This window comes from Bufo bufo, chromosome 1 (assembly GCF_905171765.1).
Source record: "Bufo bufo chromosome 1, aBufBuf1.1, whole genome shotgun sequence".
NCBI classification, from domain to species: Eukaryota; Metazoa; Chordata; class Amphibia; order Anura; family Bufonidae; genus Bufo; species Bufo bufo.
Window position 1 is genome coordinate 548,380,424 of NC_053389.1, and position 25,473 is coordinate 548,405,896.

At 48.0% G+C, this 25,473-nt stretch overlaps 1 protein-coding gene across 1 annotated transcript in view; it reads right to left on the reverse strand.

The window, feature by feature from the left end:
- SLC2A13 (solute carrier family 2 member 13) overlaps positions 1-24,163 on the reverse strand; it is a 177,548-nt gene extending 153,385 nt beyond the window's left edge. Inside the window, exon 1 of the mRNA XM_040412421.1 lies at positions 23,314-24,163. Within this exon, the coding sequence (XP_040268355.1) occupies positions 23,314-23,863 (550 nt within the window). The 5' untranslated portion in view covers positions 23,864-24,163. The remainder of the gene's footprint in view (positions 1-23,313) is intronic.
- Between the last annotated feature and the right edge of the window lie 1,310 nt (positions 24,164-25,473).

Below are 25,473 nucleotides of genomic sequence, written 5' to 3' on the forward strand. Positions count from 1 at the left end.
AGGTCTGTCCACCAGTTGATTCCAGTTGCTTGGTTATCTTTATGTTAGTACCGTATGGGGGTAGCGGGGGCCCGATGCAGTCACTGTATTCTATTGCATCGGGCCCCGCTCACTGTACTAATGGTATCTACTGTAACTGCAGGCAGGCAATGATTAACTATAGATATGTTCGATCCAGCACTGAGCAGCCTGTACTTACGATCATAGCCGGCAGGAGGCTGGGCGGGCACTGGCAGCGTAACTTCCTGCGTCATGTGCCTGCTCCGCCCACTTTATGGATGAAGCAGGCGGCGCAGGCACGTGACGTAGGAAGTAACGCTGCCAGTGCCCGCCCAGCCTCCTGCCTGCTATGATCGTAAGTACAGGTTGCTCAGTGCTGGATCGAACATATCTATAGTTAAACTTTGCCTGCCTGCAGTTACAGTAGGTACGATTAGTACAGTGAGCGGGGCCCGGTGCAATAGAATACAGTGACTGCACTGGGCCCCCGCTGCCATTTAAAAACTAGTGTACAGTTGTGGCCAAAAGTTTTGAGAATGACACAAATATTAGTTTTCACAAAGTTTGCTGCTAAACTGCTTTTAGATCTTTGTTTCAGTTGTTTCTGTGATATAGTGAAATATAATTACACGCACTTCATACGTTTCAAAGGCTTTTATCGACAATTACATGACATTTATGCAAAGAGTCAGTATTTGCAGTGTTGGCCCTTCTTTTTCAGGACCTCTGCAATTCGACTTGGCATGCTCTCAATCAACTTCTGGGCCAATTCCTGACTGATAGCAACCCATTCTTTCATAATCACTTCTTGGAGTTTGTCAGAATTAGTGGGTTTTTGTTTGTCCACCCGCCTCTTGAGGATTGACCACAAGTTCTCAATGGGATTAAGATATGGGGGAGTTTCCAGGCCATGGACCTAAAATGTCAACGTTTTGGTCCCGAGCCGCTTAGTTATCACTTTTGCCTTATGGCACGGTGCTCCATCGTGCTGGAAAATGCATTGTTCTTCACCAAACTGTTGGATTGTTTGAAGAAGTTGCTGTTGGAGGGTGTTTTGGTACCATTCTTTATTCATGGCTGTGTTTTGGGGCAAAATTGTGAGTGAGCCCACTCCCTTGGATGAGAAGCAACCCCACACATGAATGGTCTCAGGATGCTTTACTGTTGGCATGACACAGGACTGATGGTAGCGCTCACCTTTTCTTCTCCGGACAAGCCTTTTTCCAGATGCCCCAAACAATCGGAAAGAGGCTTCATCTGAGAATATGACTTTGCCCTAGTCCTCAGCAGTCCATTCATCAAACTATCTGCAGAAGATCAATCTGTCCCTGATGTTTTTTTTGGAGAGAAGTGGCTTCTTTGCTGGCCTTCTTGACACCAGGCCATCTTCCAAAAGTCTTCGCCTCACTGTGCGTGCAGATGCGCTCACACCTGCCTGCTGCCATTCCTGAGCACGCTCTGCACTGGTGGCACTCCGATTCCGCAGCTGAATCCTGGCGCTTGCTGGACTTTCTTGGACGCCCTGAAGCCTTCTTAACAAGAATTGAACCTCTTTCCTTGAAGTTCTTGATGATCCTATAAATTGTTGATTGAGGTGCAATCTTAGTAGCCACAATATCCTTGCCTGTGAAGCCATTTTTATGCAACGCAATGATGGCTGCACGCGTTTCTTTGCAGGTCACCATTGTTAACAATGGAAGAACAATGATTTCAAGCATCACCCTCCTTTTAACATGTCAAGTCTGCCATTTTAACCCAATCAGCCTGACATAATGATCTCCAGCCTTGTGCTCGTCAACATTCTCACTTGAGTTAACAAGACGATTACTGAAATGATCTCAGCAGGTCCTTTAATGACAGCAATGAAATGCAGTGGAAAGTGTTTTTTTTGGGATTAAGTTAATTTTCATGGCAAAGAAGGACTATGCAATTCATCTGATCACTCTTCATAACATTCTGGAGTATATGCAAATTGCTATTATAAAAACTTAAGCAGCAACTTTTCCAATATTTATGTAATTCTCAAAACTTTTGGCCACGACTGTATATGCAAGCCCCCACCCCCTGTATTGGGGGTCATTCACAGTGGCTGACACTGTTATGGGGGGGGGGGGGGGATCTGTGGATGTCAAATAGCAATAGATGCTATTAATCTGTCATCCACAGATCCCCCCCATAGCAGTGTCATGCCATCCACAGATGACCCCATAACAGTTCCATCCACAGACGCCCCCATAACAGTGTCAGCCAAAAAACCCCATAACAGTGTCATTCAAAAACCTAGGTGCGTCTTATGGGCCAGTGCGTCTTTTAGGGCAAAAAAAACGGTAATGCATTGGTAAAGGTGGAATTCTCCTTCTAAACAATCAGTCTGAGGAATACCATGTATGTTGGCTGGCATACTAAGGTGTACACTATTTCAGACAGTACATCAACCTGCACAAACTGTATGTCTCATTCTAGTATTCATTAGACTCCTTGATGAAACAGGTTTTTGAGGTTAATTACAAGGTTGGTTCAATTAAGGGACTACTTAGATTAGAATCTAAATTAATTGAACTACAGTCAGCATTTTAATGTAGAAGCAAAGGGGCAGTTCTATTCAGCACAGAGAGGAACTCTGCACAGCTCTGTCTACTAGTTCCTCTGTGAGTGGCAGTATCGGATTTGTCTTGAGCATTTGTGCTTGGAATAGTGCTTTACTTTAACTGATTGAATTAAACCCTCTCCGCTCTATTCAGTGACCTTTACTTATGAGAAGCGCCCTCTCATCTTTCCTCGTGTTATTTTTTCTAACATGCAAAGTTATTTGCACTTGAAAGTAACCGGCACCGTTGAATGTGATTAGGAGAGTAGCCTGGTCCTGGTGTATAGGTATTCCTGCAAAAAGTGTCCCAGATGCTTAGAGAAAACACTGTGGCAAGTGGAAGTATTGCAGGACATTATCAGCCTGCATTCAGTCTCAAGAGCTTGAGAATCAAATGTATCTTAATTTATACAACCTATTGGTTAGCTTAGTTTGCACCAGAAATCTGACACACGTTCACACATCATAAACCATATCCCCTTGTCAAACATGGTGCAGAGTCTGTAGGCCACATTAAGCTAGTACTGTATTTAGCGTAGTAACTTTCCACCATAGGGTAAGATGGCACCCCAGCCCCCTCTCCCTAGACCAATTTTAAATATCTCTGAATATTGATAATATCCAAGGTTTATGCTTAAAGAGGACCTTTCACCGATTCTTACCCTATGAACTAAGTATACATACATGTGGAGCGGCGCCCGGGGATCTCTCTGCACTTACTATTATCCCCGGGCGCCGCTCCGTTCTCCTGCTATGTCCTCCGGTATCTCCGTTCCCTAAGTTATGGTAGGCGGAGTCTGCCCTAGCGCTGGCCAATCGCATTGCAGAGCTCACAGCCTGGGAGAAAATAACCTCCCAGGCTGTGAGCTCTGCGCTGCGATTGGCCAGCGCTAGGGCAGACTCCGCCTACCATAACTTAGGGACTGGTATCTCCGCCTACTATAACTTAGTGAGCGGAGATACCGGAGGACATAGCAGGAGAACGGAGCGGCGCCCGGGGATAATAGTAAGTGCAGTGAGATCCCCGGGCGCCGCTCTACATGTCTGTATAGTTAGTTCATAGTGTAAGAATCGGTGAAAGGTCCTCTTTAAATTTGAATTTTCCATATCTGAATTTATAAGAGATTAAAGGGGTTCTCCGGGCAAGATAAAAATGAAAATACTGAAAAAATATGTTCTTATAAATAAACTCTTAAATGTCTTTAATTTATAATGGCTCCATTAGTCTAGGGAACAATCAGTCAAGTAGCTAAAATGGCGGCTCTTGGATTTAGGATCATAAAATCCGTCCTTCACGTGACACTGCAGGAAGGGCGGTGTGAGAAAGCAGAGCACAGAGCCCTATGTGAAGTCTGCCGGTGACGGCTGAGATAACTGCTCCTCTGTGTCCCTGAGCTTCAGAAAGGAGTTTCCTCATCCCATACTGGCAGGCTGAGGTGTTTTCTAAAGACGCTCCTCTCCAACAGCAGCACGTCTCCTCCTCATTCCTACCCTGTGGTGAAATGTCTGCACCCTGTACAGAAAAACACTAACCATACGGCTGATACAGGTGATCTGCCATTGACTAAGATGTACAAGAAAAGCAAATGTGAGGAATCAGAGCGTTGGTATGCGTCCTCGGTCTGTACATTGTAAAAGCTTTATTATCAGCTTTCAGATCACCGGGTAATCACATGGTGCCCATAACATATCAATGAAGATCTACCCTCTAATCTCCTTACTTGTATATGGGAAGGTGGTTTAAATCCATCACAATCTAATTGGAGCTAAACAACATTTTCATGTATAGTAAAATCTTTAAACTACTTAGTGGGAAGGTCCACTTCATGCTCCCAAAACTAAAGATATTCCACGAAACCTTCCAGCCTAATGCTGACATATCAATGTCCATGACTGGATCCTGAACTAAAATAGGGTTGGGATGCTACATGTGTGCCAATACACCAAACCATGCACTCTACAAGAAAATCTGCACACAAGATATATAAAAATTATCTGGAAAAATGGAAAGACCTGACCGTGGCACCTGCAGCGCAATACCTCAGTTACCTACTGTGCAGCTTCATCATGGATAGCCTAGATACAGTGAGGAACAGAAGAACTTGAACACCCTGCGATTTTGCAAGTTCTCCCACTTAGAAATCATGGAGGGGTCTGAAATTCACATGTAGGTGCATTCCCACTCTGAGAGACAGAATTAAAAATAAAAATTCAGGAAATCACATTGTACGATTTTTATAGAATGTATTTGTCTTGCACTGCTGAACATAAGTATTTGAACACCTGAGAAACAGCAAGAATCCTGGCTCTCAAAGACCTGTTACTGTGCAACTGTCTGAGCTTCTTAACCCCTTAAGGACACATGACGTACCGGTACGGCATGTTTCCCGAGTCCTTAAGGACACATGACGTACCGGTACGTCATGGCTTTAAATAGCGATGCCGGCGCCGCGGGGGTTAATCGGAACGGGATGCCGGCTGAAATCATTCAGCCGGCATCCTGTAACAATGCAGGGGGGGGTCATTTGACCCCCCCGCATCGACGATCGCAGAAAACCGCAGGTCAATTCAGACCTGCGGTTTTCTGCGTTTCCGGTCCATTCGGGTGTCCTGTGACCCGATGAACCGGAAAAAGACTGCGATCGGTGGCGTAATTATACACCACCTATCGCAGTCCGAGGATTTGGAGAGGCGGTGCTGGCCCTGGTGCTGAATGCCGCTGTCCAGGGTGCTGATTGGTGCAGGGGAGAGAGGCGCGAGATTCAAACTTCCTGCGCTCCTCTCTCCCCTCCTCTTCCTGTCCAGCACCCTGACCGTGCAGCATCGTCCAGCACCAGCTCCTGTGTCCCCCTAATCGCCATCCATCACCCTCCTGCACCCATCGCCACCCAGGTAGGTTAGGGTCAGTGAGGGAGAGGCACCGTTAGGCAGGGAAAGAAGGGAAAAGTTAGAAAAAAAAAAAAAAAAAAAAAAGCACATTTATTCTAAACTTTTTTGTTTCAGCTTTCAGACCCCAGACCCCCCCTGCCACTTGCCCCCCCGCATCCCCCCCACCCCCAGCCCCCCCCCCCCCCACCAGCCCCCCCGATCCACCCACCAACCCCCCCCCCCCCCCCACCAGACCCTTCCCCCACCACCACTTTTTTTTTTTTCTGCGTGCGCTGACTGTCCGGCACTTTTTAGCGTCCGGCCACTGTTAGCGCATCGCCCGCCCCACCACCCCACCGACCGCTGATCAGCGTTGAACCGCTGATCAGCAAGTTTGAACTTTTTTTTTTTTTTCTAACATTTGCCCATTTTTTTTGCCTGGACTTTTTAGTACGTGAACACCCGTGCCCCCACACACACGCACATAGAATAAAGGTTTACACGCACATACACACGCACACACACACACCCATGGCCCGCCGGATGTTCTCGGTGGAGGAGGCATACGCCCAGATTGCCTCCGACTCCGAGAGCCCCAGTGAGGATGAGGATGACCCCACGTTCCTTTTGTCATCCGCATCCTCCTCATCATCATCGGATGACGATGAGCCACCAAGGCAGCGGAGACGCCGCCAGGCGGAGCCAGGGGCCCCACATGCTAGGGATCCTGTGGCCCACCCTAGTACGAGCCGCCCTGGGGTTCGTACTGGTTTCCCGGCCCACCAAATAAGCCCATCGGAGCCCCCTGCCGATGAACTTAGCTGGTGTCCCCCAGTGGACTTTGAGCCCGAGATTCCGGATTTTGCTGGCAATCCAGGAATCCAGATTCCCACAGTGGGGTTTACTGAAATGGACTTTTTTAGTTTTTTTTTCAGTAACCCACTGGTGAATCTGATGGTGGAGCAGACGAATCTGTACGCCCAACAGTTCGTCGCTCAAAACCCGGGCTCATTTTTGGCTAGACCCGGTGGCTGGACGCCGGTCAGTGCAGCCGAGATGAGGACATTTTGGGGCCTCGTGCTGCATATGGGTCTAGTGCAAAAACCCAGTGTCAGGCAATACTGGAGTGGGGACATACTCTACCAGACCCCACTGTACAGTACGGCCATGACACGCTCCCGGTTTGAGGCCATCCGGAAATGTCTGCATTATTCCGATAATGCAGCATGTCCCCCCCGAAGTGATCCTGCCTATGACCGGCTGTACAAGATACGGCCGGTCATCAATCACTTTGGGGCCAAATTCATGGAGGCCTACGTACCTGGAAGGGAGGTCGCGGTTGATGAGTCTCTCGTTGCGTTCAAGGGGAGACTCAGTTTCCGCCAATACATTCCCACAAAGCGGGCGAGGTATGGCGTGAAGCTATACAAAATTTGTGAGAGTACCTCAGGGTACACTTACAAATTTCGTGTGTACGAGGGGCGAGATTCCCGGATTCAACCACCAGAATGTCCCCCCACTCTGGGTGTTACCGGGAAACTCGTGTGGGACCTTATGTACCCACTGCTGGATAAGGGTTACCACTTGTACGTGGACAACTTTTATACCAGCATTCCCTTGTTCAGGTCCCTTGCCGCCAGATCCACGTTCGCTTGTGGGACCGTGCGGAAAAATCAACGCGGCCTCCCTGCCCACCCCCTCCAGGTACCCATCCCCAGGGGTGAGACCCGTGCCCTTACCAGTGGAAGCCTGTTGCTGGTCAGGTATAAGGACAAGAGGGATGTCCTTATGCTGTCCACAATCCACGGTAACAGCACCACCCCCGTCTCTGTGCGAGGTACCGCGGCAACGGTCCTCAAGCCCGATTGTATCGTCGCCTACAATCGGTATATGGGAGGAGTTGATCTCTCTGATCAAGTCCTCAAGCCATATAATGCCATGCGCAAAACCCGGGCATGGTACAAAAAAGTTGCGGTCTACTTGGTACAGGTTGCCATGTACAACTCTTTTGTACTATCCCGAAGCGCTGGCAGCACAGGGACATTCCTCCAGTTCTATGAGGCAGTCCTCAAAGACCTGATCTTTTCGGACCGGGAAAGAGCAGGCCGGAGTACCTCGGGAACTGGAGGCGCCCGGATCGTCCCTGGCCAACACTTTCCAGGTGTGGTCCCCCATACTGGAAAGAAGGGACGAACCCAAAAAAGATGCAGAGTGTGTCACAAGAGGGGGATACGGAAGGACACCACCACTCAGTGTGACACGTGCCCCGATCATCCGGGCCTCTGCATTATCGATTGCTTCAGGGAGTATCACACTTCCATGGAGTACTAAATTTTTATAATCCCCAACAGTCCACTAGAGAACATAAAACACTATGGCTCTCAGACTTTGGAGACACGGAAACAATTTTTCTTTCCCCAAAAAATATTAGTTTTAGTGCAGGCATCCTCAAACTGCGGCCCTCCAGATGTTGTAAAACTATAACTCCCAGCATGCCCAGACAACCTACAGCCATCAGCAGGGCATGGTGGGAATTGTAGTTTTACAACATCTGGAGGGCCGCAGTTTTAGAATGCCTGCTTAGTGTCTCCAAAGTCTGAGAGCCATACATATTGGGCATCGTCGCGTGCGTAAAAGTCGTCGCTATAAAAATTACTTTTGACCAAACGCCTCGGATGAACGGTGTTAAAAATATAAAATAAAAACGGTGCCAAAACACCTATTTTTGGGCAAAATTTCAATTTGAATCCATTTTGCCGGTAATAAAGCAACGGTTAACAGCCAAACAAAACTAAATATTTATTGCCCCGATTCTGTAGTTTGCAGAAACACCCCATATGTGGTCGTAAATGGCTATATAGCCGCACGGCAGGGCATAGAACGAAGGGAACTCCATATGGTTTCTGGAAGGCAGATTTTGATGGACAGTTTTTTTTTTGACACCATGTCCCATTAGAAGCCCCCCCTGATGTAGCCTAGACTAGAAACTCCAAAAAAGTGACCCCATCTAAGAAACTACACCCCTCAAGGTATTCAAAAGTTACTTTACAAACTATGTTAACCCTTTAGGTGTTCCACAAAACTAAATAGCGAATGTAGAAACAATTTTAGAATTTAATTTTTTTGTTACATTGCCTCAAAAAGAGTAATATAGAGCAACCAAAAATCAAATTTACCCCTAAAATAGTCCCAAAACAACAACCACCTTATCCCGTAGTTTCCTAGATGGGGTCACTTTTATGGAGTTTCTACTCTAGGGGTGCATCAGGGGGCTTGAAAGGGTACATGGTGTAAATAAACCAGTCCAGCAAAATCTGCCTTCCAAAAACCATATGGCGTTCCCCTTCTTCTATGTCCTGCCGTTTAGCCAAATAGTAGTTTACGACCACATATGGGGTGTTTCTGCAAACTACAGAATCAGGGCAACCCATTTTGAGTGTTGTTTGGCAGTTAACCCTTGTTTTACTCCTGGAAAAAATTGATTATATTGGAAAATTTTCCAAAAAATAGAAATTTCAAAATTGTTTCTCCATCTGCCATTAACTCTTGTGGAACACCTAAAGGGTTAACAAAGTTTGTAAACCCAGTTTTGAATACCTTGAGGGGTGTACTTTCTTAGATGGAGTCACTTTTTTGAAATTTCTATTCTAGGGGTGCAACAGGGGGCTTCAAATGGGACATGGTATAAACAAAACCAGTCCTGCCAAATCTGCCTTCCAAAACCCATATGGTGTTCCCCTCCTTCTATGTGCTACCGTTCGGCCAAACAGTAGTTTACGACCACATATGGGGTGTTTTTGCAAACTACGGAATCAGGGCAACCCATTTTGAGTGTTGTTTGGCAGTTAACCCTTGTTTTACTCCTGGAAAAAATTGATTATATTGGAAAATTTTCCAAAAAATAGAAATTTCAAAATTGTTTCTCCATCTGCCATTAACTCTTGTGGAACACCTAAAGGGTTAACAAAGTTTGTAAACCCAGTTTTGAATACCTTGAGGGGTGTACTTTCTTAGATGGAGTCACTTTTTTGAAATTTCTATTCTAGGGGTGCAACAGGGGGCTTCAAATGGGACATGGTATAAACAAAACCAGTCCTGCCAAATCTGCCTTCCAAAACCCATATGGTGTTCCCCTCCTTCTATGTGCTACCGTTCGGCCCAAACAGTAGTTTACGACCACATATGGGGTGTTTTTGCAAACTACAGAATCAGGGCAACCCATTTTGAGTGTTGTTTGGCAGTTAACCCTTGTTTTACTCCTGGAAAAAATTGATTATATTGGAAAATTTTCCAAAAAATAGAAATTTCAAAATTGTTTCTCCATCTGCCATTAACTCTTGTGGAACACCTAAAGGGTTAACAAAGTTTGTAAACCCAGTTTTGAATACCTTGAGGGGTGTACTTTCTTAGATGGAGTCACTTTTTTGAAATTTCTATTCTAGGGGTGCAACAGGGGGCTTCAAATGGGACATGGTATAAACAAAACCAGTCCTGCCAAATCTGCCTTCCAAAACCCATATGGTGTTCCCCTCCTTCTATGTGCTACCGTTCGGCCAAACAGTAGTTTACGACCACATATGGGGTGTTTTTGCAAACTACAGAATCAGGGCAACCCATTTTGAGTGTTGTTTGGCAGTTAACCCTTGTTTTACTCCTGGAAAAAATTGATTATATTGGAAAATTTTCCAAAAAATAGAAATTTCAAAATTGTTTCTCCATCTGCCATTAACTCTTGTGGAACACCTAAAGGGTTAACAAAGTTTGTAAACCCAGTTTTGAATACCTTGAGGGGTGTACTTTCTTAGATGGAGTCACTTTTTTGAAATTTCTATTCTAGGGGTGCAACAGGGGGCTTCAAATGGGACATGGTATAAACAAAACCAGTCCTGCCAAATCTGCCTTCCAAAACCCATATGGTGTTCCCCTCCTTCTATGTGCTACCGTTCGGCCAAACAGTAGTTTACGACCACATATGGGGTGTTTTTGCAAACTACAGAATCAGGGCAACCCATTTTGAGTGTTGTTTGGCAGTTAACCCTTGTTTTACTCCTGGAAAAAATTGATTATATTGGAAAATTTTCCAAAAAAAAGAAATTTCAAAATTGTTTCTCCATCTGCCATGAAGTCTTGTGGAAGACCTAAAGGGTTAATAAAGTTTGAAAAAACAGTTTTGAATACCTTGAGGGGTGTAGTTTCTAGAATGGGGTCATTTTTGGGAGGTTTCTATTATCTAAGCCTCACAAAGTGACTTCAAACCTGAACTGGTCCATATAAAGTGGGATTTTGAAGATTTCTGAAAATTTCAAAATTTGCTTCTAAACTTCTAAGCCTTGTAACATCCCCAAAAAATAAAATATCATTCCCAAAATGCTACAAACATAAAGTAGACATATGGGGAATGTAAAGTCATCACAATTTTTGGGGGTATTACTATGTATTACAGAAGTAGAGAAACTGAAAGTTTGAAATTTGCTAATTTTTCAAAATTTTTGGTAAAAATTGTATTTTTTTATGCAAAAAAATTAACTTTTTTGACCCAATTTTAGCAGTGACATGAAGTACAATATGTGACGAAAAAACAATCTCAGAACGGCCTGGGTAAGTCAAAGCGTTTAAAAGTTATGAGCACTTAAAGTGACACTGGTCAGATTTGCAAAAAATGGCCTGGTCCTTAAGGTGAAATAGGGCTGTGTCCTTAAGGGGTTAAAGACACCTGTCCACCCCACAGTCAGTCAGACGCCAACTACTACCATGAGCAAGACCAAAGAGCTGTCAAAAGACACCAGAGACAAAATTGTGGACCCCCACAAGGCTGGAAGGGCTATGGGGCAATTGCCAAGCAGCTTGGTGAAAATAGATCAACTGTTGGAGCAATGGTTAGAAAATGGAAGAGGACTGGGGTTCTATGCAAGATCTCACCCCGCGGGGTATCACTGATGATAAGAAAGGTGAGGAATCAGCCAAGAACTACAAGGGAGGAGCTGGTCAATGACATGAAGAGAGCTGGGACCACAGTTTCAAAGGTCACTGTCGGTAGAACACTACGCCGGCATGGTTTCAAATCATGCATTGCACGGAAGGTTCCTCTGCTCAAGTCATCACATGTCCAGGCCCGTCTGAAGTTTGCCAATGACCATCTGGATGATCCAGAGGAGGCATTGGAGAAAGTCATGTGATCAGATGAGACCAAAGAACATTTTGGTCTAAACTTCACTCGTCATGTTTAGAGGAAAAAGAAGGATGAGTTGCATCCCAAGAACACCATCCCTACTGTGAAGCATGGGGGTGGTAACATCATGTTTTGGGGGTGCTTTTCTGCGAAGGGGACAGGACGACTGCACTGTATTAAGGAGAGGATGAATGGGGCCACTTATTGTGAGATTTTGAGCAACAACATCCTTCCCTCAGTCAGAGTATTGAAGATAGGTCGTGGCTGGGTCTTCCAACATGACAACGACCCAAAGCACAAAGCCAGGATAACCAAGAAGTCGCTCCGTAAGAAGCATATCAAGGTTCTGGAGTGGCCTAGCCAGTCTCCAGACCTAAATCCAATAGAACATCTTTGGAGGGAGCTGAAACTCTGTGTTGCTCAGCGACAGCCCCGAAACCTGACAGATCTAGAGGAGATCTATGTGGAGGAGTGGGCCAAAATCCCTGTTGCAGCGTGTGCAAACCTGGTCAAGAACTACAGGAAACGTTTGACCTCTGTAATTGTAAACAAAGGCTTCTGTACCAAATAGTAACACTGATTTTCTCAGGTGTTCAAATAATTATGTTCAGCAGTGAAACTGACAAATTCTTTAAAAATCATACAATGTGATTTCCTGAATTTAATTTCATTTTTTATTGTGTCTCTCAGAGTGGGAATGCACCTACAATGTGAATTTAAGACCCCTCCAGTGGGAAAACGTACAACATCGCAGGGTGTTCAAATACTTCTGTTCCTCACTGTATGTATATGTACCCAAAAGAGAAGAGAACATACAATATTAGAGACCAATAGTATTAACCTGCATGGCGCATGTGTCCTGACGTCAGGAAGTCCATACCATGCAGGTTAATAGAATATGCATAGTGCAAGCCTGGTTATCAATCCCCAGTGCATGCACCCCATATATAAAAATACTGAACTAGGTGCAAAAGAGAAAGTAAATGAACTGCGTCTGGGCGACAGCATGCGTAAAAACGGTCCCAATATCTATGGATGGTGCATGCGCCACTATACACACCAGGCGAATGCGTACAACAGAACAAGAATGTGAACAGGCTTTTCAACTTCTACACCAGACAAACATCATTGCACTTGTCCAGAGATATTATCACTTTATGCAATAAACATGCATCCAGTCCTTATGAGACATAACTGATGACTCAATTGACACACATTCCCGACACGTAGATTCAGACTAGTTTCACATTAGCTCTTATACCTGTATATCTGGCAGGGGACAGCCTGCCGGATCTCTCTACATTTCAGCATTTTCGGAAGCTACAGCGGTTTTAGACTGGCCAATTCAACAATGCTGTAGCTTCCAGCAGTGCCGGAGTGCAGAGAGATCCCCTAGTGGTACAGCCTGACGGATATACAAGCGCTAGTGTGAAACTAGTCTCTGATGTTATATTAGGGTTGTTACAGTAAGATTAATATAAGTCATGTCTATGGTCTAACAATTAGGAAAATACAGTGCTCCAGATGGCGCCAATGCGCCTTAAAATTTGCAGATGGCGACAATACTTTTTAGTCTTGTCGCCATTTGCCACTGAACCGCTGCGCAGCCTAGTATCAGTTAAAGAACATGGCACGCGCCATGTTCTCTTCACTACTTCACTAGCACAGTGGAGAAGGAGGGAGCCCCTCCCTCCCCACTGATGCGGCCGCCACTGCCACCAATGGGGAGATAGCAGGGAGGAGGGGAGGAGCTGAGGCCACTGCGCCACCAATGAATGTAAAACATATTAATACAAGTATAGGCAGCGGTATCACAGACCTGGCCTCAATAACAGGGCATGCGATACGCGTCAATTAACCCTCAGGTGCCACATTTGAGGGGTTAATTGCCGCGGATCGCATACCCTGTTATTGAGGCCGGGTGCCGGGTCTGTGATACCGCTGCAGACACTTGTATAAGGCCTCATGCACACGACCGTTGTGTGCATCCGTGTCCGTTGTTCCGTTTTCCGTGATTTTCTGCGGACCCATTGACTTTCAATGGGTCCGTGGAAAAATCGGAAAATGCACCGTTTGTCATCCGCGTCCGTGTTTCCAGTCCGTCAAAAAAATATGACCTGTCCTATTTTTTGGACGGACAACGGTTCGCGGACCCATTCAAGTCAATAGGTCCGTGAAAAAACACGGAGGCACACAAGATTGTCATCCGTGTCCGTGATCCGTGTCCGTTTTTTTTCCTATCATTTTCAAGGCAAACTTGACCTAGATTTTTTTTCACTTTTCTTGTCTGGTGATCCTCCAAAAATCAAGGAAGACACACGGAAAAAAAAAACGGACACGGATCACGGAACAACGGAACTCCATTTTGCGGACCGTGAAAAAATACTGTCGTGTGCATGAGGCCAAAATTAGTTAAAGAGGACCTTTCATGGGTCCAAAGAATATGAACTAAGTAGCAGGCTACATAGAGCGGCGCCCAGGGATCTAAGTGCACTTACTATTATTCCTGGGGGCCGCTCCGCTCTGTGGCCCCCAGTATTTTCAACATTCAGAGCAAGGAGGAGGAGACGCCAGTGTCTCTCCTTCTCCCTGACAGCAGCTCTGTCCAATCACAGCGCAGAGCTCAGAGCCAGAGAGAAAAGGAGTGCTGCCCCCAGCGCTGCCGTCAGGGAAAAGGAGAGACACTGGTGTCTCCTCCTCCTTGCTCTGAATGTTGAAAATACTGGGGGCCACAGCGGGCAAACGGAGCGGCCCCCAGGAATAATAGTAAGTGCACTTAGATCCCTGGGTGCCGCTCTATGTAGCCTGCTACTTAGTTCATATTCTTTGGGCCCATGAAAGGTCCTCTTTAATTACATTCATTGGTGGCGCAGCGCGCCCCCTTCCTTAGTATTAGTATCATTGGTGGTGCAGTGCACCCTCCCGCCCCCATTATTAGTATCATTGGTGGTGCAGTGGCCACAGGCCCCCCCCCCCCTCATTGTTATATGGTGGCCACAGGGTCCCCTCCCCTCCATTGGTGGCAGTGGCAGATTACACTGCTGGGGCTCCAATCGGTTACCATGAAAGCCAGGACGCTACTGAAGCCCTGGCTGCCATGGTAGGCTCCCTGCTGCTGTGTGTACTATGCACAGGGCAGCAGGGACAGTGTGAAGTCCTAGTCACCCTAATACAGCTCTATCGGGGTGAATAGGACAAGGGATGAAAAGATCCAGGTTATAGCCCCGGGGGGGGGGGGGGGGGGGGGGTAATGGTTATTAAATAAAAAGGTTTAAAAAAAGTTTAAAAAAAACTCCTAAATACGAAAAGTTTAAAATCGCCCTCTTTCCAAATTTTACATATAAAATTTACAAACAATAAAAAATAAACAAACATACTACATATCGCCACATCCGAAAAAGTGTGAGCTATTAAAACAGGGCTTGACAAATTTCCTTGGAATCTAGGAGCCAGCTAAAAAAGTTAGGAGCCAGGCGGAGCCGCGTCATAAAATCTATATTGCGATATAATTTTAAGCATGTATATCGCAATATATCGTTTTCTATATTTGGGGGGGGGGGGGGGGGGGTTCAAACTTTTTTTTTTTTACTTTATTTAATAACTATTAGCCTCCTTAAGGGCTAGAACCCTTGTCATATTCACCCTAATAGAGCTCTATTAGGGTGAATAGGACTTTACACTCTCCCTGCTGTCCTGTGCTTTGTGCACACAACAGCAGGGAGCTGACCATGGCAGCCAGCCTCTGATCAGCCCCCCCCCAGCCTCTGATCAGCCCCTCCAGCCTCTGATCAGCCCCCCCCCAGCCTCTGATCAGCCCCCCCAGCCTCTGATCAGCCCCCCTCCAGCCTCTGATCAGCCCCCCTCCAGCCTCTGATCAGCCCCCCTCCAGCCTCTGATCGCCCCCCTCCAGCCTCTGATCAGCCCCCCTCCAGCCTCTGATCAGCCCCCCTCCAGCCTCTGATCAGCCCCCCTCCAGCCTCTGATCAGCCCCCCTCCAGCCTCCCTCTTATCAGCCCCTCCAGCCTCCCTCTTATCAGCCCCTCCAGCCTCCCTCTTATCAGCCCCTCCAGCCTCCCTCTTATCAGCCCCTCCAGCCTCCCTCTTATCAGCCCCTCCAGCCTCCCTCTTATCAGCCCCTCCAGCCTCCCTCTTATCAGCCCCTCCAGCCTCCCTCTTATCAGCCCCTCCAGCCTCCCTCTTATCAGCCCCTCCAGCCTCCCTCTTATCAGCCCCTCCAGCCTCCCTCTTATCAGCCCCTCCAGCCTCTCTCTTATCAGCCCCTCCAGCCTCCCTCTTATCAGCCCCTCCAGCCTCCCTCTTATCAGCCCCTCCAGCCTCCCTCTTATCAGCCCCTCCAGCCTCCCTCTTATCAGCCCCTCCAGCCTCCCTCTTATCAGCCCCCATCTTATCAGCCCCTCCAGCCTCCCTCTTATCAACCCGTCCAGCCTCCCTCTTATCAACCCGTCCAGCCTCCCTCTTATCAGCCCCTCCAGCCTCCCTCTTATCAGCCCCTCCAGCCTCCCTCTTATCAGCCCCTCCAGCCTCCCTCTTATCAGCCCCTCCCCCCCCCCTCTTATCAGCCCTCTCTGGTAACAAACCCACCCTGCCTCCCTCCCCAGTATTAATCATTGGTGGCAGTGGCCACAGGGTCCCCCTCCTCCTCCTCCCCCCATCATTGGTGGCACTGGCAGTGGGCAGTTCCGATCGGAGTCCCAGCAGTGTAATGCTGGGGCTCCGATCGGTTACCATGGCAGCCAGGAGTCACGCTACTGAAGTCCTGGCTGCGATGGTATGTTAGTAAGCAGCATTATACTCACGTGCGCCGTGGCCGCCGGGAGCTCCTTCTTCTCATAGGTCTGTGCGGCGCATTGCTAATGCTATAAGCATAGCAATGAGCCGCACAGACAGAAGAAAGAGCGCCCGGCGATCACGGCGCACGTGAGTATAATGCTGCTTACTAACATACCATCGCAGCCAGGACTTCAGTAGCGTGACTCCTGGCTGCCATGGTAACCGATCGGAGCCCCAGCATTACACTGCTGGGACTCCGATCGGAACTGCCCACTGCCACCAATGCAGAGAGTCGAGACTGAAGAACCCGGCCCCCGACCTCTGACAGGACGCTGTGATCCGCGCGAATAACCCCTCAACTGAGGGGTTAATCGCGCGGATCACAGCGTGCAGTCATAGGGGCCGGGATATGGCCGGCACATTCATTGGTGGCGCAGTGGCCACAGTCCCTCCCCTCCTCCTCCTACCCTGTTCTTAGTGGCCAGCGGCAGCCGCGCACAGTGGGGAGGGAGGGACTCCTCTCCTCCACTGTGCCGCTCAGGAAACCATGGTGCGCGCCGAGAGCGCATCTTTGAAAACGGGCTGACAAATACCCAAGCGCCAGGACCAAATTCCTGGTCGCCATGGCGACCTGGCGCCCGGGATTTGTCGAGCCCTGTATTAAAATATAAAAAAATATTTTTCCCAGCTCACGCCAGGTCTAAAAAAGTGTGCATTGCGTAGGAGGGGAAGGGGACAGGCTGGCAGGTCATCTCACTTACCATATTCTACGCCTGTTTTAGGCGTATGAAAAAGGTGTAAAAGTAAGACAGCTCGGAAGTGGCGCTGGATAGGCTGAAGGTAACAGGCCGGCGCCTCTTCAGAACTTCAGCGGATCCACCACCAGATATAGGGGTTATTAAGACTGGCGTCTAAAACGCAGGTCTTAATAAATGTGCCCGACCGTTTTTATCTTATTTTCTTATACTAAAATGCTTTCAATGGTGTATTTAAAATATTTTCTTCCTTAGCAAACGAGGATAATACTGAGTGAACCTTGAGTTTCCTCCCTAATTCTACAGCCATAAACTCTGCTTTGGTGTTATTATTTGACTCACTTATATGGTGCAACATATTCCGCAGCGTTTTACAGACATTATCATCCCTGTGGAGCTCACAATCTAGATCCCCCCAGCCTCCTCACAGCTTAGGCTACTTTCACCCGCCTCCAGAGCGGAATGGAGACGGATCGGAGGCAAACTGATGCATTCTGAGCGGATCCTTTTCCATTCAGAATGCATTAGGGCAAAACTGATCCGTTTTGGACCGCTTGTGAGAGCCCTGAACGGATCTAACAAACGGAAAGCCAAAGTGCAAGTGTGAAAGTAGCCTTATCAGTCACAGCACAGTCCATTGGATAGCGACCATGCTTTACAATGCAGCTCAGCTCCATTCACTAGAACAGGGATGCGCAACCTGCGGCCCTCCAGCTGTATTAAAACTACAACTCCCACCATGCCCCTCTGTAGTCCGGGAATGATGGGAGCTGTAGTTTTGAAACAGCTAGAGGGCCGCAGGTTGAGCACGCCTGCACTAGAAGAACATGACGTCACTGGCCTCTTCAAACAGCTGATTGGTGGGATCCCAGGGGTCAGACCCCTCCAATCTCAATAATATCGAAATCTCAGAAAACCCTTTTAAATGGCCAGCATCCGGGTAATTCCAGTATACGGCTGGCCCCTGCGGAGGATGCCGATGGTAACGCTTCTGTGGGACACCATGCTTGTGCCTTACATTTCCTACACAGCAGCAGCTCATTTGTGGTGGTTTTGAGGAGTCTGCGATTATGGAAAAACACAGAACAATATACGCTGTATATGTAATACATAAGACGTGAATGAAGAGGACCCATCTTAGATCCTGCTGACAACATAGCCGCACAGGAAAGTGGGGTGGTGGAAGGCACCTCGTCTCCTAGCAACTATGAAATCCTTCCACAAAAGCTGTACTGTCGCTTTAAACATGTGTCTATAGCAAGTTTATCACTGAAACTACAATAACGGGAAGGACCTACTAGTATACTCTACTAAACCAATCTCAGGTTTATACTTGGATAGTGTCATAAATCTGGTAGTCGTTCTAGCAAAGGGGGAGACGGCTGCAGTTACTGTATCCGATGCCGGATCCCCTCTCACTAGAATGGGATCCGGCGGGAATCTGGCAGTCTGCCACGCTGCTCCCTGAAGAGCCAGTATTACCTGGCGAAACGCATTGGAGGAATTAGGGCTTATACTCTATGAGGGTTTTCTAAATAGGTCAGAGGCTCCAGCGGGCTGGGGGGGGGTCGCTCTTTTCAGGGCGGGTGCTCCGACTACAGCACATTTGAGGTGCTCCCCCTTGCTAGACTAGGGCTTAATAGGGAAAGCACAAGTAGGCTAGCACACCAATAGCGCTGCCTCTGTTATGATGAACCGCCACTAAAACTATATTGACCCTGACCACCCTTCATCATCTGCCAGCACAAAATATGACTATTTGAAGATGTTAATTGTTATAGTAAAAGTTACGTTTGACAACACTTTAGAAGGAGGTCTACAATACTGGGCTATTCACTGACATTTAAGCACTTTATTAGGCCCCATTCACATGTCCGCAATTTCGTTCCGCATTTTGCAGAACTGAATTGCGGACCCATTCATTTCTATGGGGCAGCATGATGTGCTGCCCGGATAAGAAATTGTGGACCCGCACTTCCAAGTTCGCAATTCCATTCCCGAAAAAAATAGAACATGTCCTATTCTTGTCCGCAATTGCGGACAAGAATAGGCATATTCTATTAGTGCCGGCAATGTGCTGTCCGCAAAATGTGGAACGCACATTGCCGCTGTCAGTGTTTTGCGGATCCGCGGATCTGCAAAACACGTTACGGACGTCTGAATGGAGCCTTAGTCAGTTACGTTGAATCTGGCAGGTTTCCGGTATAAATGCTGGCTTGCTGCCAGACAAATGCTGGCTGAATGTCAGTGGTATTTGTCTGGCCCAAGGCCAGCACCATAGGCCGGAAACCCACCAGATCCCATTATAGCGAGTGTGGATCTGGCAGTGTCTACCTACTCTGAATATGGTAACATGGATAGTCCGCGCCACTGCCAAAACAGACTACTGGATTTACCTGCTGCAGATGTGAACCTACCCTTACCTGCAGAATATGCCACAAAGGGTCTACCTCTGGCACCCTTAGGCTGAGTTCACATCAGCGTTCAGCCTTTCTGTTCTTCTGCTCAGTTATAGGAGCAGAACAAAAAGGACGGAATTCAGAACATAACTGAGCTGAACGGAGCCTACGGACCCCATAGACTATAATTAGTAGCCACGCTACCCCATTAAAATCACGTAGATATCTGTACTGAAGTCTAAAGGGGTTTAAAAAGTACTACCAAAGGGGATCTACAAGGAGATACATTTTTTTAAGGGACAGAAAGGGTTAAATGAAACTAAAATAAGCCATATGCACCTCGTCAATCTTCGCTTTGGTTCCCGCTGTACTCCACTTCCTGGCCCGACACACAAGAACAAGCTTAGGATGCCTGCTCCGCCAATCACTGGCTCTGGATCCGGCATTGCCGGATGTTACCAGAATGTCTGACATTCCCCATAGACTACAATGGGCCCGATGGAGATCCGCCCGCTACCCAGCAAATATGTTAAGATTTGGCGGGACAAAAACTGCTGCATGCACCCGTTTTTTTTGTCTGTCCGATTCCCGACATTTTATGGCAGAACAGCCTGTCAGAGAGCTGTGCTGCAAATGTGAAAGTAGCCTTGTATATTTTAAGATCATGTGTAACGCCCTGCAAGGGGGCATTACCACTCTTTTTACCCCTTCACTATCCTTAATGGTGTACCCTGTATCATCTTGTGTATTCATCCCTAGGTCCTGCACAATGTGTAAATGTATTTATGATTCTTTAATGGTTTAACATGTGATGTGCCTGGTTCAGCAGCAGATGGCGGCATTTCTTGCAGAGCTGTGTTTGATAGAATTGAACCCTTCCTCCATTCTAATTCCCTCTCTAGAGAGGGAGGTGTTAGTTAGAAGTTAGTTCAGAGTATGCCCTGTAAGGGGAAGGAGCAGGCCCTCATCCCTCTGGGACGAGCCTGCAGCAGTGATTCGAGAGCAGCCCCTGTAAGCGGAAGGCTGTGTGTCAGCCAGCAGAGCACTTTCTGCTCTGCTAGGTACGGAGGCCCAAGCTACAAGTTTTTAGAAGCCAGGAGGAAAGGTTCCCAAGACAAGATACAGCACAAGAGAAAAATAGAGTCAGACAAAGAGAGAACTTACAACTGAAAGCAGTCTAGAAAAAGTTCCTATTGAATCCAGCCAACATAGCAGAGCTGAAAGAGTTCTTATGTAGCAGAGCTGAGAGTGTTTGCCTGCCAGAACCTCATGCCAAAGCTTGCTGGTAACCAAGATAAAGTTGGAAGATTGTTCCCTGATGGAAGTTGATGCCAAGTAAAGCTGTTAACTACTCCAATACCAGTCTGGACTCAAGTTATTTCATCATCATCATGTGGTGGTAACAGCATCCCTCTTATATAACCTTGTGATTCTTCCAGCTACTGTATAGTGTACTTATCTGGACTGTCTCCACCTCCATTCCTGTAGTAGTGGTAATGACTTCTATCATACCCTCCTGTCATTCCTCCAGTCACTGCATGAGTCTTATCTGGACTGTCTACATAATCTCCATCCCCAATGTAGTGGTAACAGCATCCCTCTTCCAGCCACTGTACAAAGCACTTATTTGGACTGTCTCCACCCTTCAATCCTGCAGTGGCAGTAAAGACGCCTCTCATATCCTCCCGTCATCCTTCCAGTCACTATAGGAGGCTTTTATCTGGACTGTCTCCCTCACATCTATCATTGTAGTAACAGTAATAGCACCCATCATACTCTCCTATTATTCCTCCTGCCAATGTACACACCTCCTATGTCGACTGCCTCCATCATGTCTACCTCTGTAGTAGTGATAACAGCACCCCTCATCTCATCCCATCAATCATAAAGCCAGTGTATGAGGCTGCTATCTGCACTATCTCCGTCACTTCCATTCCTATAGTAGTGGTATCAATACATCTCTCATCCTACTGTCATTCCTCCAGCCACTGTACGTCTTCATCACCTCTCTCTGGACAGTAGTGGTAACAGCACCCCCTTATATAACCCTGTCCTTCCTACAGGCACTATATGATGTTCCTGTGTGGACTATCTCCATCACCTCCATCCCTGTAGCAGTGGTAACTGCTCTGCCTTATACCCTCCTGTCATTCCCCCATCCAGTGTATGACGTTCCTATCTGAACTATCTAAATCCTTGTAATGGCAACAGCACCTGCTTATGTCCTCCTATCATTCTTCCAGACTGCGCATGAGGCTGTAATCTGGACCATCTCCATCACCTTTATCCTTGTAGTAGAGGTAAGAGCACCTGCTTATGTCCTCCTATCATTCCTCCAGACTGTGTATGAGGCTGTAATCTGAACTGTCCCCATCACCTTTATTCCTGTAGAAGAGGTAACAGCACCCACACTGATGTCCTCCTAGCATTCCTCCAGACTGTATGAGGCTGTAATCTGGACTGTCTCCATCACCTCTATCCCTGTAGAAGAGGTAACAGCACCCACTTATGTCCTCCTTTCAGTCCTCCATCCTGAGTAAAAGGCTGTAATCTGGACCATCTCCATCACCTCTATCCCTGTAGCAGATGTAACTCTCTATGCCCTCGTAGCATTCCTCCACCCTGAGTAAAAGGCTGTAATCTGGACTGTCTCCATCACCTCTATCCCTGTAGCAGATGTAACTCTCTATGTCCTCCTAACACTCCTCCAGACTGTCTATAAGGCTGTAATCTGGACTGTCTCCATCACCTTTATCCCTGTAGCAGATGTAACTCTCTATGTCCTCCTAACACTCCTCCAGACTGTCTATAAGGCTGTAATCTGGACTGTCTCCATCACCTCTATCCCTGTAGCAGATGTAACCCCTCTATGTCCTCCTATCATTCCTCCAGACTGTCTATAAGGCTGTAATCTGGACTGTCTCCATCACCTCTATCCCTGTAGCAGATGTAACCCCTCTATGTCCTCCTAACAATCCTCCAGACTGTCTATAAGGCTGTAATCTGGACTGTCTCCATCACCTCTATCCCTGTAGCAGATGTAACTCTCTATGTCCTCCTAACAATCCTCCAGACTGTCTATAAGGCTGTAATCTGGACTGTCTCCATCACCTCTATCCCTGTAGCAGATGTAACCCCTCTATGTCCTCCTATCATTCCTCCAGACTGTCTATAAGGCTGTAATCTGGACTGTCTCCATCACCTCTATCCCTGTAGCAGATGTAACTCTCTATGTCCTCCTATCATTCCTCCATCCTGAGTAAAAGGCTGTAATCTGGACTGTCTCCATCACCTCTATCCCTGTAGCAGATGTAACCCCTCTATGTCCTCCTATCACTCCTCCAGACTGTCTATAAGGCCGTAATCTGGACTGTCTCCATCACCTCTATCCCTGTAGCAGATGTAACTCTCTATGTCCTCCTATCATTCCTCCATCCTGAGTAAAAGGCTGTAATCTGGACTGTCTCCATCACCTCTACCCCTGTAGCAGATGTAACCCCTCTATGTCCTCCTATCACTCCTCCAGACTGTCTATAAGGCTGTAATCTGGACTGTCTCCATCACCTCTATCCCTGTAGCAGATGTAACCCCTCTATGTCCTCCTATCACTCCTCCAGACTGTCTATAAGGCTGTAATCTGGACTGTCTCCATCACCTCTACCCCTGTAGCAGATGTAACCACACCCCTCTATGTCCTCCTATCATCCCTCCAGCCTATGGTACCCGGCTACCTGTTGCACTTACCGATCCCCAGTCCCACGACCACGCGCCCGCCGAGCAGCGTCTCCTTATCCGGAGCGGCGGCCAGCACCACGGCCCCGGCGGTGAAGAGCAGGCTGGCCAGGAGGATGCACGGTCTGCGCCCCAGCACTCCATTCAGCACCCCGCCTGCCAGCGCAGACAGCGCCGCCGCCCCCACCGTACTGGACACCAGCAGCTCCTGCCACAGCGCCGACAGGTTCATGTCCTTCTTGAGCAGCAGCATGGCCCCGGACACCACCCCGGTGTCATAGCCGAAGAGGAAGCCTCCCAGGGCAGAGAAGACGGACACCACGTAGACGAATGCCGGGGTGACATCCTGCTGGAACTGCCTGCGGGCCGCCCGCTCCAGCTCCTCTCCGGAGCTCGGGGCAGCAGTGGCGCTGGCCTGGCTGTTGATGCTGGTGTAGGAGTCGGCGGCGATCAGGCTCCGCTCCCCGGCTCCCTCGTCATGCTTCCTCCGCTTCTTCTCCCCCATCAGGTTGCTCAGGCTCCGCAGGGTGTACTCCACATTCTCGCTTGCTTTGCGGGACATAGGTAGTGTGGCGGGCGGACCGGTGCGCTATGGCCAGCTGCCGGGGTCCCAGCCGCCGAGGCCGCTCTAGTCAGGCTGCACACGGGATAGGTGCCCAGGACATATGTGTGGAGCCTCCGCCCCGGATCCCTCCCTGCCCGCGGTAGCTGTGCTCCTCTGCGCCGGCTTCCAGCACCTTACTTTCCGGAGACTTTGTACATGTTTCCCCGCTTGTCCCTTGAGGCAGAAATCTCAGACCCACAGCCAGCGAGCGAGGGGCGGACCAGCGGCTCTGAGCAACCACACTGAGGAGCAACGCTGTCAAACTGGAGGGGCGGGGCTCCCTGTCACATGACCCGCAGCAGCTGATTGCTGACGTCACACGGAGGTTTCATAGGTGTTCTCGCCCGGCTGCGCTTTTCTCTGCGATCCCTGTGGTGCCTACTGGTATGGACCCATAGCACACACACACACACACATATATATATATACATACATACACACTCTGCATACATACATAGCAGACCCGCACTATCAATACAATGAAGGCAGAAGAAATCATTTTTAAACGTACCCGTATTTTCCCCCTATAAGACGCTCCGGCCAATAAGAGGCACCTAGGTTTTAGAGAGGACAATAGGAAATTTTTTTTTTTTATTACACCTCAGGTCAGACCCCCAATGTGAATCAGACCTCAGCTGACAGCCCCACTAAGACCCCCAATGTTAATAAGACCTCAGATCAGACCCCAATGTGAATGATCCCCATTCAGACCTCAGATAAGAGCCCCAGTGCCCCTCTTCAGCCCCCCAGTGCCCAATAAGAAAAACATATTTTTCATTACATCTGAGGTCAGACCACCAATCAGACCCCAATGTTAGGCCTCATGTACACGGCCGTTGTTTGGGTCCGCATCCGAGCCGCCATTTTGGCGGCTCGGATGCGGACCCATTCACTTCAATGAGGCCGCAAAAGATGCGGACAGCACTCCGTGTGCTGTCCGCATCCGTGGCTCCGTTCCGCGGCCACGCTAAAAAAATATAACCTGTCCTATTCTTGTCCGCGCTTTGCGGACAAGAATAGGCATTTATATTGAAGGCTGTCCGCAAATTGCGGAACGCGCACGGACGCCATCCGTGTTTTGCAGACCGCAAAACACACCACGATCGTGTGCATGAGGCCTTAATCAGACTTCAGCTGACGGCCCTAATAAGACCCCCAATGTTAATAAGACCCCAATAAGACCTCAGATCAGACCCCAATGTGAATGACCCCCAATCAGCAGTGATACCGAGCATGTGCTGCCAGGTGGTCAGGTCTCTGGTTTCATGGTGCACCCAGTAGTAGTAATGAGCGTCCTTCCTCTGCCCGTGGCTCCCAGTGGAGTGGAAGGTGATCTGCTCCATAGTGCGCTTCAGGCCGGGATCGGCTTTTTTTGTGAAAGCAGATTGTGGAAATAAATAAAAATAGCCCTCTCCCTTCAGGAAGCCGCTACTGGCATTTATTATGAGTACCAATGGTACACAGAATAGACCGCTCTGGCACAGTGGCACTGCATCCAGTTTGGTAGCAACATGGCAATATTCTTCTCAGATTAAAGTGAGAAAGTTACCAAATTCAAAGGTTTCGTC